At 38.2% G+C, this 13,451-nt stretch overlaps 1 protein-coding gene and 1 long non-coding RNA gene across 6 annotated transcripts in view; one reads left to right on the top strand and one right to left on the bottom strand.

The window, feature by feature from the left end:
* Positions 1-4,719: 4,719 nt before the first annotated feature.
* On the bottom strand, positions 4,720-9,442 carry LOC128608166 (uncharacterized). 3 transcript variants are annotated; one of them, XR_008386011.1, is made up of 7 exons: positions 9,254-9,442; positions 7,089-8,406; positions 6,517-6,598; positions 6,170-6,301; positions 5,951-6,039; positions 5,831-5,855; positions 4,720-5,357 (listed from the first exon to the last, which is right to left on the bottom strand). It is a non-coding gene; the product is annotated as an uncharacterized LOC128608166 (long non-coding RNA). The 3 variants fall into 3 exon arrangements; XR_008386012.1 differs by having other exon boundaries at positions 4,720-5,855; positions 6,170-6,351; XR_008386010.1 differs by having other exon boundaries at positions 4,720-5,855.
* Positions 9,440-13,451, top strand: part of usp11 (ubiquitin specific peptidase 11) — a 23,666-nt gene continuing 19,654 nt past the window's right edge. The window contains exon 1 of one of the 3 annotated variants that reach the window (XM_053625669.1): positions 9,440-9,621. In XM_053625669.1, coding sequence (XP_053481644.1) covers positions 9,506-9,621 — 116 coding nt within the window. In that variant the 5' untranslated portion in view covers positions 9,440-9,505. Of the gene's footprint in view, positions 9,622-12,126; positions 12,237-13,451 lie in introns of those variants that run through there. The other 2 variants (XM_053625671.1, XM_053625672.1) reach the window with 2 other exon arrangements.

The raw sequence follows: 13,451 nt of genomic DNA, 5'->3' as shown, positions 1-13,451 counted from the left end.
TTATTCCTTTCCATATATTTATTCTTTGCTCCATAAATATTCCTTGGGGTGTCAGTCATTTTTTTCCCACAGATGATATTATGAAAGATTATTCTATTGTCTTTTGAACTCTCTTAGAGCGTACCCAAGACTATACATGCTGATTAAACACTGTTAGGATAAAGGTTAAGGATGACATTTAATCAGACAGGTTACTACCATGAAGAATGTTTGCTGTGACAGGTTTATGTTTGCCTCGATGTATTTTCCTGTCAAAAGCTGAAGCCCTAAAGGACCAGAGGATGCTGACAGGTTGTGCAACATCGCTGGTACAATCTGATTCCCTGCACACCAGGAAAACGCTTTAATAATGGAACGACTTTTCTCATTTCAAATTATTCCGACTTAATAGTGAAACTGAGGTAAACACAAACCCGTCATGTTTGACTGTGCAGCTTTCCTGAACCGCTTGGCCAATCGGATCACGTGAAAAAATTGACCTGTCACAGCTCGCTCCGCCTAAAACTCAAAGCGTGCGACAGGATCATGCATTTTGAACGCAGCATTATGTCCTAACGTTGCATACGGAATGTACTAGCTATATTGCTTCAACTTAAATATTAATGGAAATTACACCACGGCGCTGTTGAATTCTCGAATCTGATTGGCCAGAAGGTGTTTAATAATTTTCTAGAACCGCAGCTCTGACAGTAATGCCGACTACAGGGCAAGACATGTTTATAATAAAGGCACACATTTTAATACATTAAAATGTTCCCGTGGTAGCAACTTACTCAGGGACTTGCACAGATGGTCCACATAATCTGAGTCGAATATTTTTTTTATAAAAAAAGAAAAACCTATAGTCATTGATGGCGCAAAACAATCATTGGGAACTTATGGAAGGAGTCTCCAGTGTCTCCAGTGAAGGAGTCTTCAGTGCTTTGTAACAGTTAGTAAATTTTTCGACACAGGAAACATGACAACGGTAACATGACAAGGCGATATGATGATATTATGATATGAATATCGATATATTTTTTTTAAAGCTGGTTTTCTCGGCCTCTTAGCCAGGTCTTTGAGGTCCTTTCACTGGTTTGCTCCAGTGGCACCACTTGGCACCACTGGACTACTATCACTATATCAGGGCAGAGACTTGGTATGGTGTATGTTGATCTCACTAGGGAACTGGAACTTCCTGCCAAGATCATCTCTCATTCTCCAGTCCTGGGTGAAAGGAACAATCCTTGACAGAATTCTTGGTGTGGTGACAAGTTATGCTTGGTGTCTATTTAACTACTTTTAACAAAAAGAGAGAGAGGCTGCTGAGGGAACGACTGTTTATAACTGCTATAATAAGCAATAACAGAAGCTAACCTGTTCTGCAGACATTCCACAACATTAAATGTAACTCTAAACGGATAAAAAAAAAAAAGTATGACATTTTTTGTTAATAAATTACACATTGTAATTGTTGGCAAATTGCTGTGATGTAAGAGGAATAAAACCCGTCAGGATGCCCTGTTATTGGAAAAAATCAACTTGTGGGTGGTAATAGTAACTCTGCTTCACATCAGGCCACATCACACCATGCAGTTTGATTGTTTTCCTAGAACAGATGTTCCCAAGTGTTTCATTTCTTACTTAAGTGTAGGATCATGATGGACACCTTCTAAAAACGAGTCTCTCTCGCTCTCTCTCTCAGCATATTGAGTGTGTGCGAGACCTGCTGTCAGGCCGTTTCATCCTCACACCAGACCCAAATCAAAGCAGCTCCACTTATAGAGCGCATTAAACATACATGACAGACCAGGAGGAGGAGAGAAAGATTGTCATCTGATGGATCACTAACAGGGCGAGTAATGAGAAGAGCTAAAAGGGGCAGACACTGCTTTTTTGTCCAAAATGACTCACTTTTGAATTTTTAGATGAAGTGTTCCTCATACGTCAGGTTTACTTTCGCCATTTCCGTTAAAAAACAAACAAACAAACAAAAACGACACTCTAATTTCTTTTAATAAAATATATCTAATATACAGTAGGGACCAAAAGTCTGAGAGAACTAGTGAAAATGCTTTTATTTTGCATACATTTCTAATTTAATACAAGAATTATTACAAATTATATTCTTGACAACGACTCAAGTGAGAGTGTGCACTCGAGCTGGCATGGACTAGTTTGCATTAGTTTATATTAAACCAAATCTTCCGCCATCGTCTTGTCAGTCAGCTCGCCTCACTCTTCCTGTCAATCAGCTCGCCTCGCTCTTCCTGTCAGTCAGCTCGCCGCACTCTTCCTGTCAGTCAGCTCGCCTCACTTTTCTTGTCAGTCAGCTCGCCTCGCTCTTCCTGTCAGTCAGCTCGCCTCGCTCTTCCTGTCAGTCAGCTCGCCTCGCTCTTCCTGTCAGTCAGCTCGTCTCGCTCTTCCTGTCAGTCAGCTCGTCTCGCTCTTCCTGTCAGTCAGCTCGCCTCGCTCTTCCTGTCAATCAGCTCGGCTCGCTCTTCCTGTCAATCAGCTCGGCTCGCTCTTCCTGTCAGTCAGCTTGTCTCGCTCTTCCTGTCAGTCAGCTCGCCTCGCTCTTCCTGTCAGTCAGCTCGCCTCGCTCTTCCTGTCAGTCAGCTCGCCTCGCTCTTCCTGTCAGTTGATCTGTGCTGCGTCTCTGACTCATTCATGAGGCTCATGAGGAATTGAATAGATGCGTTCGGTTTTTAATTGCAGCGTCTGTTTTCATGCTCAGAAAACAATGTTGCATGTTGCGCCCGTGTCAGACTCGTGCTGGGTGTGTGTGGACAGCATTTACCACAAGTTTTACAAATCACGATAATCGCGCACGGTTTTAATGATAATAAATTGTGACACGGTAATACTAAATTTTATCGTGGTTTATCGTGAAACTGGTAACCGTTTCATCCCTAGCTTGAGTAGAACAGATTAGGCATGAGGAAAACCTTTTGTACAAAGCAGTTAACATGTTATATATCACAAATTTACTTACATTAAAACAGGGACTTAGAAATAGTGCAGAATCTTGAATATTTAAAGTTTTCAATATCTTGAATATTTCTTTCGTTTTAAATATTTCCAAATTCTAAAACCTTTTGTTCATACACAATTCTTTTTATTTATTTATTATTTTTTTTCTGCAATTCTGCATTTAAAAAAATCCCAGATTTTCAGTCTCAGACTTTTGGACCCCACTGTATATCTAAACATATCTGACATACTACAATCTAATATAAAGTGCCCTCCACTAATATTGGCACCCTTGATAAATATGAGCAAAGAAGGCTGTGAAAAATAGTTTTTATTGTTTAACTTTTTTATCTTTTGTTTGAAAAATGCACAAAAAATATTTCATGTATATCAAACCATTGCAAAAACATAACACAGGTTAATCAAATAAAATCCCTTTTAAATATAGATGTGCAACAATTGAATCTATATGAGAAAAATATATTTGAAATATATTCCCATTGATTAAAAAAAAAATATATTACTACACCTGGGTGACTAGGAACAGGAAATTGTTCAACCATGACTTCCTGTTTCACAGGCGTATAAATATGTGGTAAGACATAGGCCAAATAATCTTAGTCATTCATAACAATGGGTAAGACCAAGGAATATACCTGTGATGTTCGGCAAAAGGTTGTTGAGCTTCACAAAATGGGGCGTGTCTATAAGAAAATAGCACAAGCATTGAAAATGCCCATTTCCACCATCAGGGCAATAATTAAGAAGTTCCAGTCAACTAGAAATGTTATGAACCTATCTGGAATTGGACGTGTGTCTATATCGTCTCGACACACTGTGAAGAGTATAGTTCGAGTGGCCAAAAAATCTCCAAAGATTACAGCTGGAGAATTGCAGATGTTAGTTCCGTCTTGGGGTCAGAAAGTGTCCAAAACTACAATCTGAAGTCACCTACATCACCACAAGTTGTTTGGAAAGGAGAAGATGAAAGTAAATTTAGTATTTCGTTTGGAAATCAAGGTCCCAGAGTCTAGAGGAAGAGTGGAGAGGAACAGAATCTGAGTTGCTTGAAGTCCAGTGTGAAGTTTCCACAGTCAGTGATGATTTGGGTTCCCATGTCATCTGCTGGTGTTGGTCCACTGTGTTTTCTCAAGTCGAGAGTCGATGCAGCGTCTACCAGGAGATTTTAGAGCACTTCACGCTTCCATCTGCTGACGAGCTTTATGGAGATGCTGATTTCCTTTTCCAGCAGGCTTGGTACCTGCCCACAGTGCCCAAACTACTAGTAACTGGTTTACTGACCATGGTGTTACTGTGCTTGATTGGCCAGCTGACTCTCCCCACCCGAACCCCATAGAGAATCTATGGGAGACACCAGACCCGACAATACAGACGAGCTGAAGACCGCCATCAAAGCAACCTGGACTTCCAGAACACCTCAGCAGTGCCACAGGCTGATCGCCTCCATGCCACGCCGCACTGACGCAGTAATTCCTGCAAAAGGATTAAATCCCTGACCGAGTATCGAGTACATAAATGAACATACTGTTCACAAGGTCGACATTTCTGTATTATAAATTCTTTATTCGAATATTCTGAGATACTGGATTTTTGATTTCCGTGAGCTGTAAGCCGTAATCATCGAGATTAAAACAAAATCAAGGCTTGAAATATTTCACTTTATGTGTAATGAATATGAAAGTTCCACTTTTTGAATTAAATTACGGGGGGAAAAAAGATACTTTTCCACGATACTCTAATTTTTTGAGATGCAGCTGCACATTTGCCTTGCGGTCAGAATTAGTCAGAGCTGCAGTTCTAAAAAATTAATCAGCACCTTCTGACCAATCAGAATCCAGAATTCAACAGCGCTGCAGTATGAATGTCATATAACACTGTCCTTATTTGGTCATTACTTCCTGGTCTGTGATGCTTAATTCATGGCTCTAGTTTTATTTATTTAAGGTCATTGTTTCTGCCTCAGCACTCAGCACCGCTTTCTTTCTTGTCTAAGTTGATTTCTTGTATAAGGTTTGTTTGTTAGTTCAGATTTGCATTAACCATGCCTGTGTGGATTCTGTCCCCTCCTACAAACCTCCTCATCTTAAAACACACGCAGTACTGTTCTGCACTGAGGCCTGTTTATTTCAGTTTGACACACAAAACACATCATTTATTAAGCAGTGTGGGTAAACAGGGAACATATTTGCCTCTGGACAGCTTGTGTGACTAGTTCTGTTTTTTGTTTATTAATTTATCTTTATTCATGGGTTCTTCAGCTCCTGTGCTTCTGGAAAGCCTTGAAAGGATGGCTGTGTGAGAGTTCAAACCAAACGGTGAGTCAATAAAGCTTTACAGCTGCATGGTGAGACAGCGCCACCTGCTGCCTGGTGGAAGCCAACCAGCTACAAATAATTCATAAATAGTCAATAATGGAAAAACTCTGAATAAGTAATATTAAATATAATGTAATATAATGGCCACCATGAGTGAAGATTAAAAATAAACTATGTTGGATTATTTTGTTTTTATTTACTCTTATTCTCACTCATTATTCCCTCTCTTGGTGTATTCTTACTTTATTGTCTCTATTATGCTTTCTCATGGGGGTTATTCAATTAAAAGGGCTATTACAGTAAAGAATTACATAAATATAACAAACCACATATAACATACATGGATTTTGTTACATTTATTGTTAGATAATAATAATAATAATAATAATAATAATAATAATAATAATAATTACTACTCCTACTACAATATTTATACATATGTCCCTATTTTTTTTATTTATTTTTATTTTATTTTTTTTGCATTATATCATTTTGCAGCCTCTTTGATCAATGTTTATGTAAGAAAAGTGCCATTTAATCACCATGCAGGGAAAATGAAAGCAAAACCTGAAAGAGAATGAAAGGATAGAGATTAAGATCTCCAAAAGAACAAAGTCCTCAGGAGATTAAGACAAGCATTTCACTGCTCTGGGCTCGGGTACCTGAAAACATCAGAAAGTTACGATCTTCAGTGGGAGTGTGTTCACTGCGATGCTCACTTATTTAGTGATCTTTGTTTGGTGAACTCTTACTAATCAGACATCAAAGCCAAAAAAAAGTGAATCCAACTGAAGAAATGTACTTAATGCACAAATACATGAATAAAATGTACTGGTTTATAAACTGGTACAATACAAGACCAGGTGTCCTGTTAGTGTCACCTGGTCTTTCGCCAGTCTGCAGCTGTCCAGTATCTTTGATCCTGTGTTCACTGTAGCCTCAGATTCCTGTTCTTGGCTGACAGGAATGGAACAAGATCTTCTGCTGGTCTTCTGCTCTTGTGGCCCATCCACCTCAAGATTTGATTATTATTCTTGTGTAATACGCTTAAACTGAGTAAAAGCTGGAGGTGAAACAGTCTAAATGTAATCTAATAGTGTAATAAGGACATACTACAAAGGAAAAAGATAAGCTTATCGAAATACCTTGAATTATGAATTTAGTAATTGTCCTAGGATGCAAATAAATTAGCAAAGGTACTGATTATGAAAAACAATGATTCACCTACCTGAGTGGAAGACGGTCAGGTCCACGGACATGAATACTAAGATGGCACACACGAGGACCTGGTCACTCGGCAGAACGTTTTGCTGTTCCGGTCGGTGCACGTGTTACAGGAGACAGAGGGACGGATGTATATATACACCCACATGAAAGCACAAACATCTGGTATTAGACATGAAAAGTAAACACCTGTAAAAAAGGTAAGCACCTGTTTGCGTTGAGGTTTTGTAAAGACCACCAGCAACCGTATGTTGAGAGTTTATTTATTTATTTATTTGTATAAAGACCACCAGTACCCATTAGTTTTCAATTTCAATGTTTAAAGATGAAGATTAAACCTGCATCTGTTTGTTCTTAGTTTTGTATAGCACAAACCAGTAGCACTGGTTTGTTTAAAGATCACCAGTACCCATTTGTTTGAGATTTCTATTTAAAGATGACCAATACCTGTGAGGTCATTTTTTTAAACAATTAATCATACCGTTTGTGTTCAAAGGGGTGTATTTTAAATAAACTAATTAAAATAATAAACCTGTGCATGTGTGTTCACGTGTGTGTCAAAGATCAGCCCTGTACCTGTAGACACAGGGGTCAAAGATCACCAGTGCCTGTGTGTTCTTCGGCGTTCTCCAGCATCCGTCAGCGTTCTCTGGCATTCTTATGTGCATATAAAGATCACCTGTACATGTGTGTGTTTGCAAGTGTAAAGTATCAACTGTACCACCTGTCTTTAAAAAAATACAAATAAATAATCAACAGTGTTCACACTCAGGTGTTTCCAAACACCACCTGTACTACCTGTTTGGTTTTTTTAAGCCCACCTGTCACCATTTGCTCTGAGGCTTGTGTAAAAATTTCCAGTACCTGTTTGTTCTCAGATCTGAATAAATATCACCTGTAGCACCTCCTGTACCACTATATACTCACGGGTGTTTGAGGAGAATATGGACCTGTTAGTGAGCGCGGCAATAATAATAATAAATAATAATAAATTTATTTAATAAAATAAATCAATAAATAATCTAGTTTCAGTAGTCAGTACGAATAGGAAAATGTAATGTAGTGCATTTTGTTTCATATGTGCACTTCCAATCCATGACCACGCCCCCAAACTCTGTCCTGTATATGCCTTTCAAGAATTCTGCACATCCACACCACCATTCATGAGTTACAGCTGGATGAGTAAATTATAGGCTCTGCCTGGCTACCATTATAAATATATAAAACACTTAGAAATATATTTAACATTTACGTTTATCAGGAAATTAGCATTGATTGGCATGTGGAGAGGATATTGTTTACAAAAACTCCAACCTATTTTTGATCCTTATTGAGGTTCTCACTCACTTGTAGTAGACTGACAGCAATTTTGTAAAAATAGGACAAAGATTCTAGGACTAGTTTGCAAAACAACAACAACAACAACAACAACAACAACAAAATCAAGTTCAAAACAAGCTCAAAGTTGAAGTGGATGGAGCTAAGTGATTCTTATGGCTTTTGTTTGTGTGTAGGAGAACCCAAGGAATGACTGGAAAACCAATTTCACTGTAGGATGGATGATTCATGAGATGTGGGCCAAAATGTAAAACACCTAACGATAGCACCATCATTCATGTCTGTACCACCTACGGTTTGTTGTGCCTGATCAGTTTTAACAAAGATAAAGAAGAAGGAGAACAGAAGAAGAAAAATATCTTACGCTGCATCCCAATTCACCTATTATCCATCTTAATAGTATCTGAGATTAGAAGGAGTGCGTCCCAAATCGGAGTATGTTTAAAAAGGTAACCCGGATGGTCGACTATTTCCGGTAGATTTGGAACCGTGGACATTGTTTCAGCTAATATTGCCCACAACGCCTTGCGTCAGGGAGGAGGAGTTTCGTGATGGTCTGTTTCGCCGCATTCAAGGACACATTTTAGGTGTAAAAAATGAAATGTGGATAAGTAAATCAAGGGAACTGTAAATGAAATTATATACTATATAAATGATATAAGGGATAATGAATAAAGAAAAGCTGAAATGAAACTAGGAGTGTGTGTAACTAGGCAACAACATTCTCTTCTGCTACATGACTTGTTAATATGTCTCAGAACTTGCATACTCTTTTGCTACACACTCAAAAGTGTGCACTTTTTTCACTGGAATAAAGTTGGTTTGACGTTGGATGTTCGATATTTGCAGAAATGCGGAAATTAAGGGACCGTCTCTAAAGTTATATACGACATTGTTATACACGTTTCTAACTTCAATAGCATTTGAAGCGAATGATGTACAGTCAGTCACACAACCACCTGTAAAGTGTTCAACTAGGTATCAGGTATGATGCACACCTTTTAGATTTTTTATATTTAACAAAATAAAATATTAAATCATATATAAATATTGCCATGTATTTTATTACTGCATGGGCTCATACACAAAATATACCATAATTTAAAGCTCAATAGCATTTGAAGGGAATGATGTACAGTCACACAACAGTTTTGTGACTGTACATCATTCCCTAAAAGGTGTGCATTATAGCTGACACCTAGATGAACACTTCACAGTTGGATATATGACTGTAAGTCATTCCCTTCAAATGCTATTGAAGTTAGAAACGTGTTTAACAATGTCGTATGTAACTTTAGAGACGGTCCCTTAATTTCCGCATATTCGCGAATATCGAACGTCCAACGTCAAACCAACTTTTATACCAGTTCTTTTTTCTGCACACAAAAAAAAGGAGTACATACTTTTAGTGTATAGAACTGGGACGTAGCATTCATTAGTTAACACATTACAGCTCCAAACATTAGGTGCTTGGGTCCCTAACAATCAAAACAAAACAAGAAATCAAGCCACACCCACTCTCACACGCCCCCTTCTCCTCACTCTCCTGAATGAGGAAGTCGTCATCCAGATTTACTTCCTGCTTCCGGTACATACCACTCCGGTGTTTCTATGCGGCGGTTGACTCTAGGAGATTTTCCAAATATTTATGACTTATGGTTATGGCTACTAGCAGCACCGCGGCGGCCGCAGAGCCTCCTGGGTTAGAAACACAACGGCAAGAAATTGAGAATTTAGTCCAGAACCAGGAGCTCCGGCTCGGGGACTGCTGGTAAGGCTGGCACTACCGCCTCAGCACCGCATACTAGCGTATTAAGTAGTACGGTTAGCCATATCACTGCATACTAGTTTGGTATACTTTTTAGTACGGTAAGGTAGTATGCACTCATATACGTAGCATATAGGAATTCAGCCTATTTTCCTAACATCTGATTAACTTTATACATCGTGTCCGTTATCGATTTAACACTTTTAATTGTAATCGAGTTCACTGATTCAATTTGGAAGTTTTAATCAAAAATTAAAAAAAAAGAAAAAAAAGAAATGTACTTTAAAACGAGCGAAAGTGTTACTAGCTAGCATGCTAACAACTTCTCTTCTTCGTTCTGTCAGATGTTTTAGTCATAAATTTAACTTCCTCCTCGTTTATTTGTCTACGAAAACACTTTAATATATCACTCAATGTTCGTTTGACTTTTATAGAGATGAATTATGAAAATTAGCTTCGTTTTTATGAGCACTGGGATTGACAAAAGTTGTCAAAAAATAAAAGTCATAACTGACACGTCTTTAGAGTGAAGGCTTTCACATTCAGTCAAACATACAACGTAAACACCTAAACATTTTGGAAACTGAACCTAAATGTTTGTGTCTTAACTGAATAAAATTATAGTTATAAAAGTACTAAATTGTACTTTTTCTCTTGTTGCTGGTGTGGTGCATCCTGTGTGCCATTAGTAATATATATTTCACCTTAAAACACCAATGTAGTGTAACTTTATAAATAATTACTCAAGGTACAAAAGATGTACCACCCCGGCGACAAGGAAACGTGTTGTTTACTATCATTATATCTGAAAGTGTAGGCTGTAAAGAATTATACAGACTAAGATAGGAATGAGGTTTCGCTTTCTCATGGGTTTGGTCCCAAATGTTTTCCCTGTTGAAGTCCTACTGAAGCGCACTACATAGTGCACACTACACAGCCTGTCCAGTAGACCCGTGGTTCTCAACGTGGGGTCCGGGAACCCTCCGTGGTTCTGTGATTTATTTATTTATTTATTTAAATGTTGTTTTAGTGCGGTGTTTGAGCCAACATTCCCAAAGTCCAGGCACCAAAGTCGCCTCAAGCGTTCTCCCGGGTCTCCCTGGAAGAAGAGATTGTGATATCTCAATGGGATCGTCCTGGTTAAATAAATATAACCTAATGTGTACCGTCAGTGGAACGTTCAGGAATAGTAAGCACTATCGTGACAAAAAAGTGTTACTGAATTATATATATATTTTTTAGTAATGTTCATGAAATGCGTCCATACTGAAGCGGTCCGTGGAAGTTGAAGGATTATTGTAGTAGACTATATACGTATGAGATTATTACTTTTGCGATTACAGTAACAGAGAATAAAACTCAGAGGTGGAGATTCTTAGATAGCCGTTTAAACAAACTTTCCAGATGTATAAATAAAGGCAACGAACTGTACTTTGATTTATTTATTTATTTTTATTTTATTTATCCTTTATTTAACCAGGAAGATCCCATTGAGATATCACAATCTCTTCTTCCAGGGAGACCTGGTCAAGACGGCAGCACGTAGAGTTTCACACAGAGATCATCACAGAAAATTACCAATAGAACATAGAACAATAGAACAACATACATATAGAATACCCATCGAAAAGAATTAATAAGAGTACACTCAAGAAAAGCACTTCCAAGACACCTTTAACACCGTTTGCAAAAGCCGTTTAAAAGTACTCCACATTGGCAATATCTCTAGTTTAACTGCATTTTGCAGATCGTTCCAGGTCCAGGGAGCATAAAAAAAAAGCATGTTTGCCAAATTCTGAGTGTACCTTTGGAACTTTTAACCGAATGCATGATTGAGATCTAGTACAATAACTATTTGTATAAAACGTCTTATTCTTGGTGTGGTAGTATCAAGAGTGCATCCTGTAGTACATAAACTCATTTAAAAATAGTTCATGATACATACATACTTTTTTTAAACAAAAATTTTTACTTTAAAAGGCAATTAAAGGTACATCCCAGGTTTAAAAAAAAAAACAAAACACACAGTGTACTACAGGAGCAAGGAAGGAAGGTACAGTTTGGTATTTCTTTGAGTGAGGATGTAAAAAGTTTTACAAAACAGAGTAGAAATGAGGTTTGACTTTCTCTCGGGTTCAGTCGTAAACGTATTCCTAAGGGCTGAAATAATGCTTCCTTTTAGACATAATGTCCGTAATGCCTCGTTTATCAAACGTCCTGATATATGAGCGGTCTAGTCGGCTTTGCCACGTTTAAACAAGCTTTTCAGATTAAGCCCTTAGCTGGTGTTTTAGTGTGTGGAAGAATAATTGCAGTATAGCTGTCCAGGCTGCAATGGAGTTCTCTAAACTGCTAATCGCGTTACAGCAGGGGTTTTTCTTCTCCTTTTCTTTTCTTTTCTTCCAAAGTTTCACTTTTGAGTTTCAGACTCAAGACGTGCCACACCTCTGACGTGGTTCCTGGATTAGTTTCGTTTTTGCACTGATACCAAGGTGCAAAAAAAAAAAAAAAAAAAACGCAAGAAGGTGTTGCCAGACTGCTTTGAAAGCACCAAATCAGTCGGCCGCGAGAAAGAAACGCCACGTGTGAGTTCTGGTGAATTATTGGGTGTGAAGTTGGTGAGTTGTAGTTTCATGGTGTTGCAACGTGTTTATGAGAATGACGCGCCTAATTCATGACCTGTATTTAGTACGCTCCACCTAAAGGCGTTTTCTTCAACGTCTAATCCTAGTAAACCTATTTGTTGATGGAAATATCCTGATCTGGCAACCCTAGAGCCGAGCTGTGCCATAAGAGCTACACGTTTCATGTTTTAAAAGAATACTCCACTGATTTTTCAACCCAGTCGCTATCCGGTCTCGCTGTAGCTTAAGTGTGATTTTTATTACAACACAATTCTGCATACTGAGAGAGAAAAAAACAACAACAACAGAATCGTGGTTTACTCAAAACTGAGTGAAACTGCATGAAAGTTTAAGAGAAGGTGACGGGGCAGTCGATAAATATTGATTGATATAGAGAATTAGAATAAATAGCGTAGGGTGAGTAAGACAGGAGAGAATTAAAGTTTCTATTTACATTTAATTGTTGTGGAATGGCTGCAAAACTAGTTTGGTTCTGCTCTCGGTTACATGGTAATGATGGTAAACAGCCATTTCCTCACAAACCTCTTTTGTTTTCTCTCTCGTGATGTTAATCAGACAAAAAAAAAAAATGCAGCTTGTCATGTTACCGATGAAGTAGAATGCGTAAAGCTTTGTTACAAAGCACTGACACTGGAGATTCCTTCTAGAAATGTTCAATAAACAATCAACGAGAAGGCTTTTGTATAGGTTTATTTTTTTAATTAGCCTTAGATAATGTGGCTGAGCGCGTTAATATATACTCATCGTTTGGATTGTAGTCCAGCAACCGAGCTGCTGTTATAGAAAATGAATCAACAATTTCTGACCAATCAGATCCGAGGATTCAAGAGCACTGTGGTATGGGTGGTAGTTTTATCCAGTTGTGACCTCCAAAGTTCTGATTACTGATGCTTTTCTTTTCCTCTCAGGTGTAAACTTGGTACTTTATTAACCGCAGATTCTTTCACGGATGATTTATACATATTCAGGGATTAATTAAAAGAAAAACCTTTGCTTGACAAATCCATGAATGAATGTTTTTTTGATTGCACTTAGACGTCCATGATGAGTGTGTTTGGAGTAAACGTGCTCTTTGTTCTTTTCTCGGTGCAGGGAAATGTGTTAATTACCGGGCTGTTGGTTTATCACGCTTTACTGTCAGACAGAACAGATCCGTTACACGGACAGGATCGACGGACTGTCGTGTCG

Source organism: Ictalurus furcatus, chromosome 5, assembly GCF_023375685.1.
Source record: "Ictalurus furcatus strain D&B chromosome 5, Billie_1.0, whole genome shotgun sequence".
Lineage (NCBI taxonomy): Eukaryota > Metazoa > Chordata > Actinopteri > Siluriformes > Ictaluridae > Ictalurus > Ictalurus furcatus.
The sequence above is the reverse complement of the archived record's forward strand: the minus strand, read 5'-3'. Positions and strand labels throughout refer to the sequence as shown.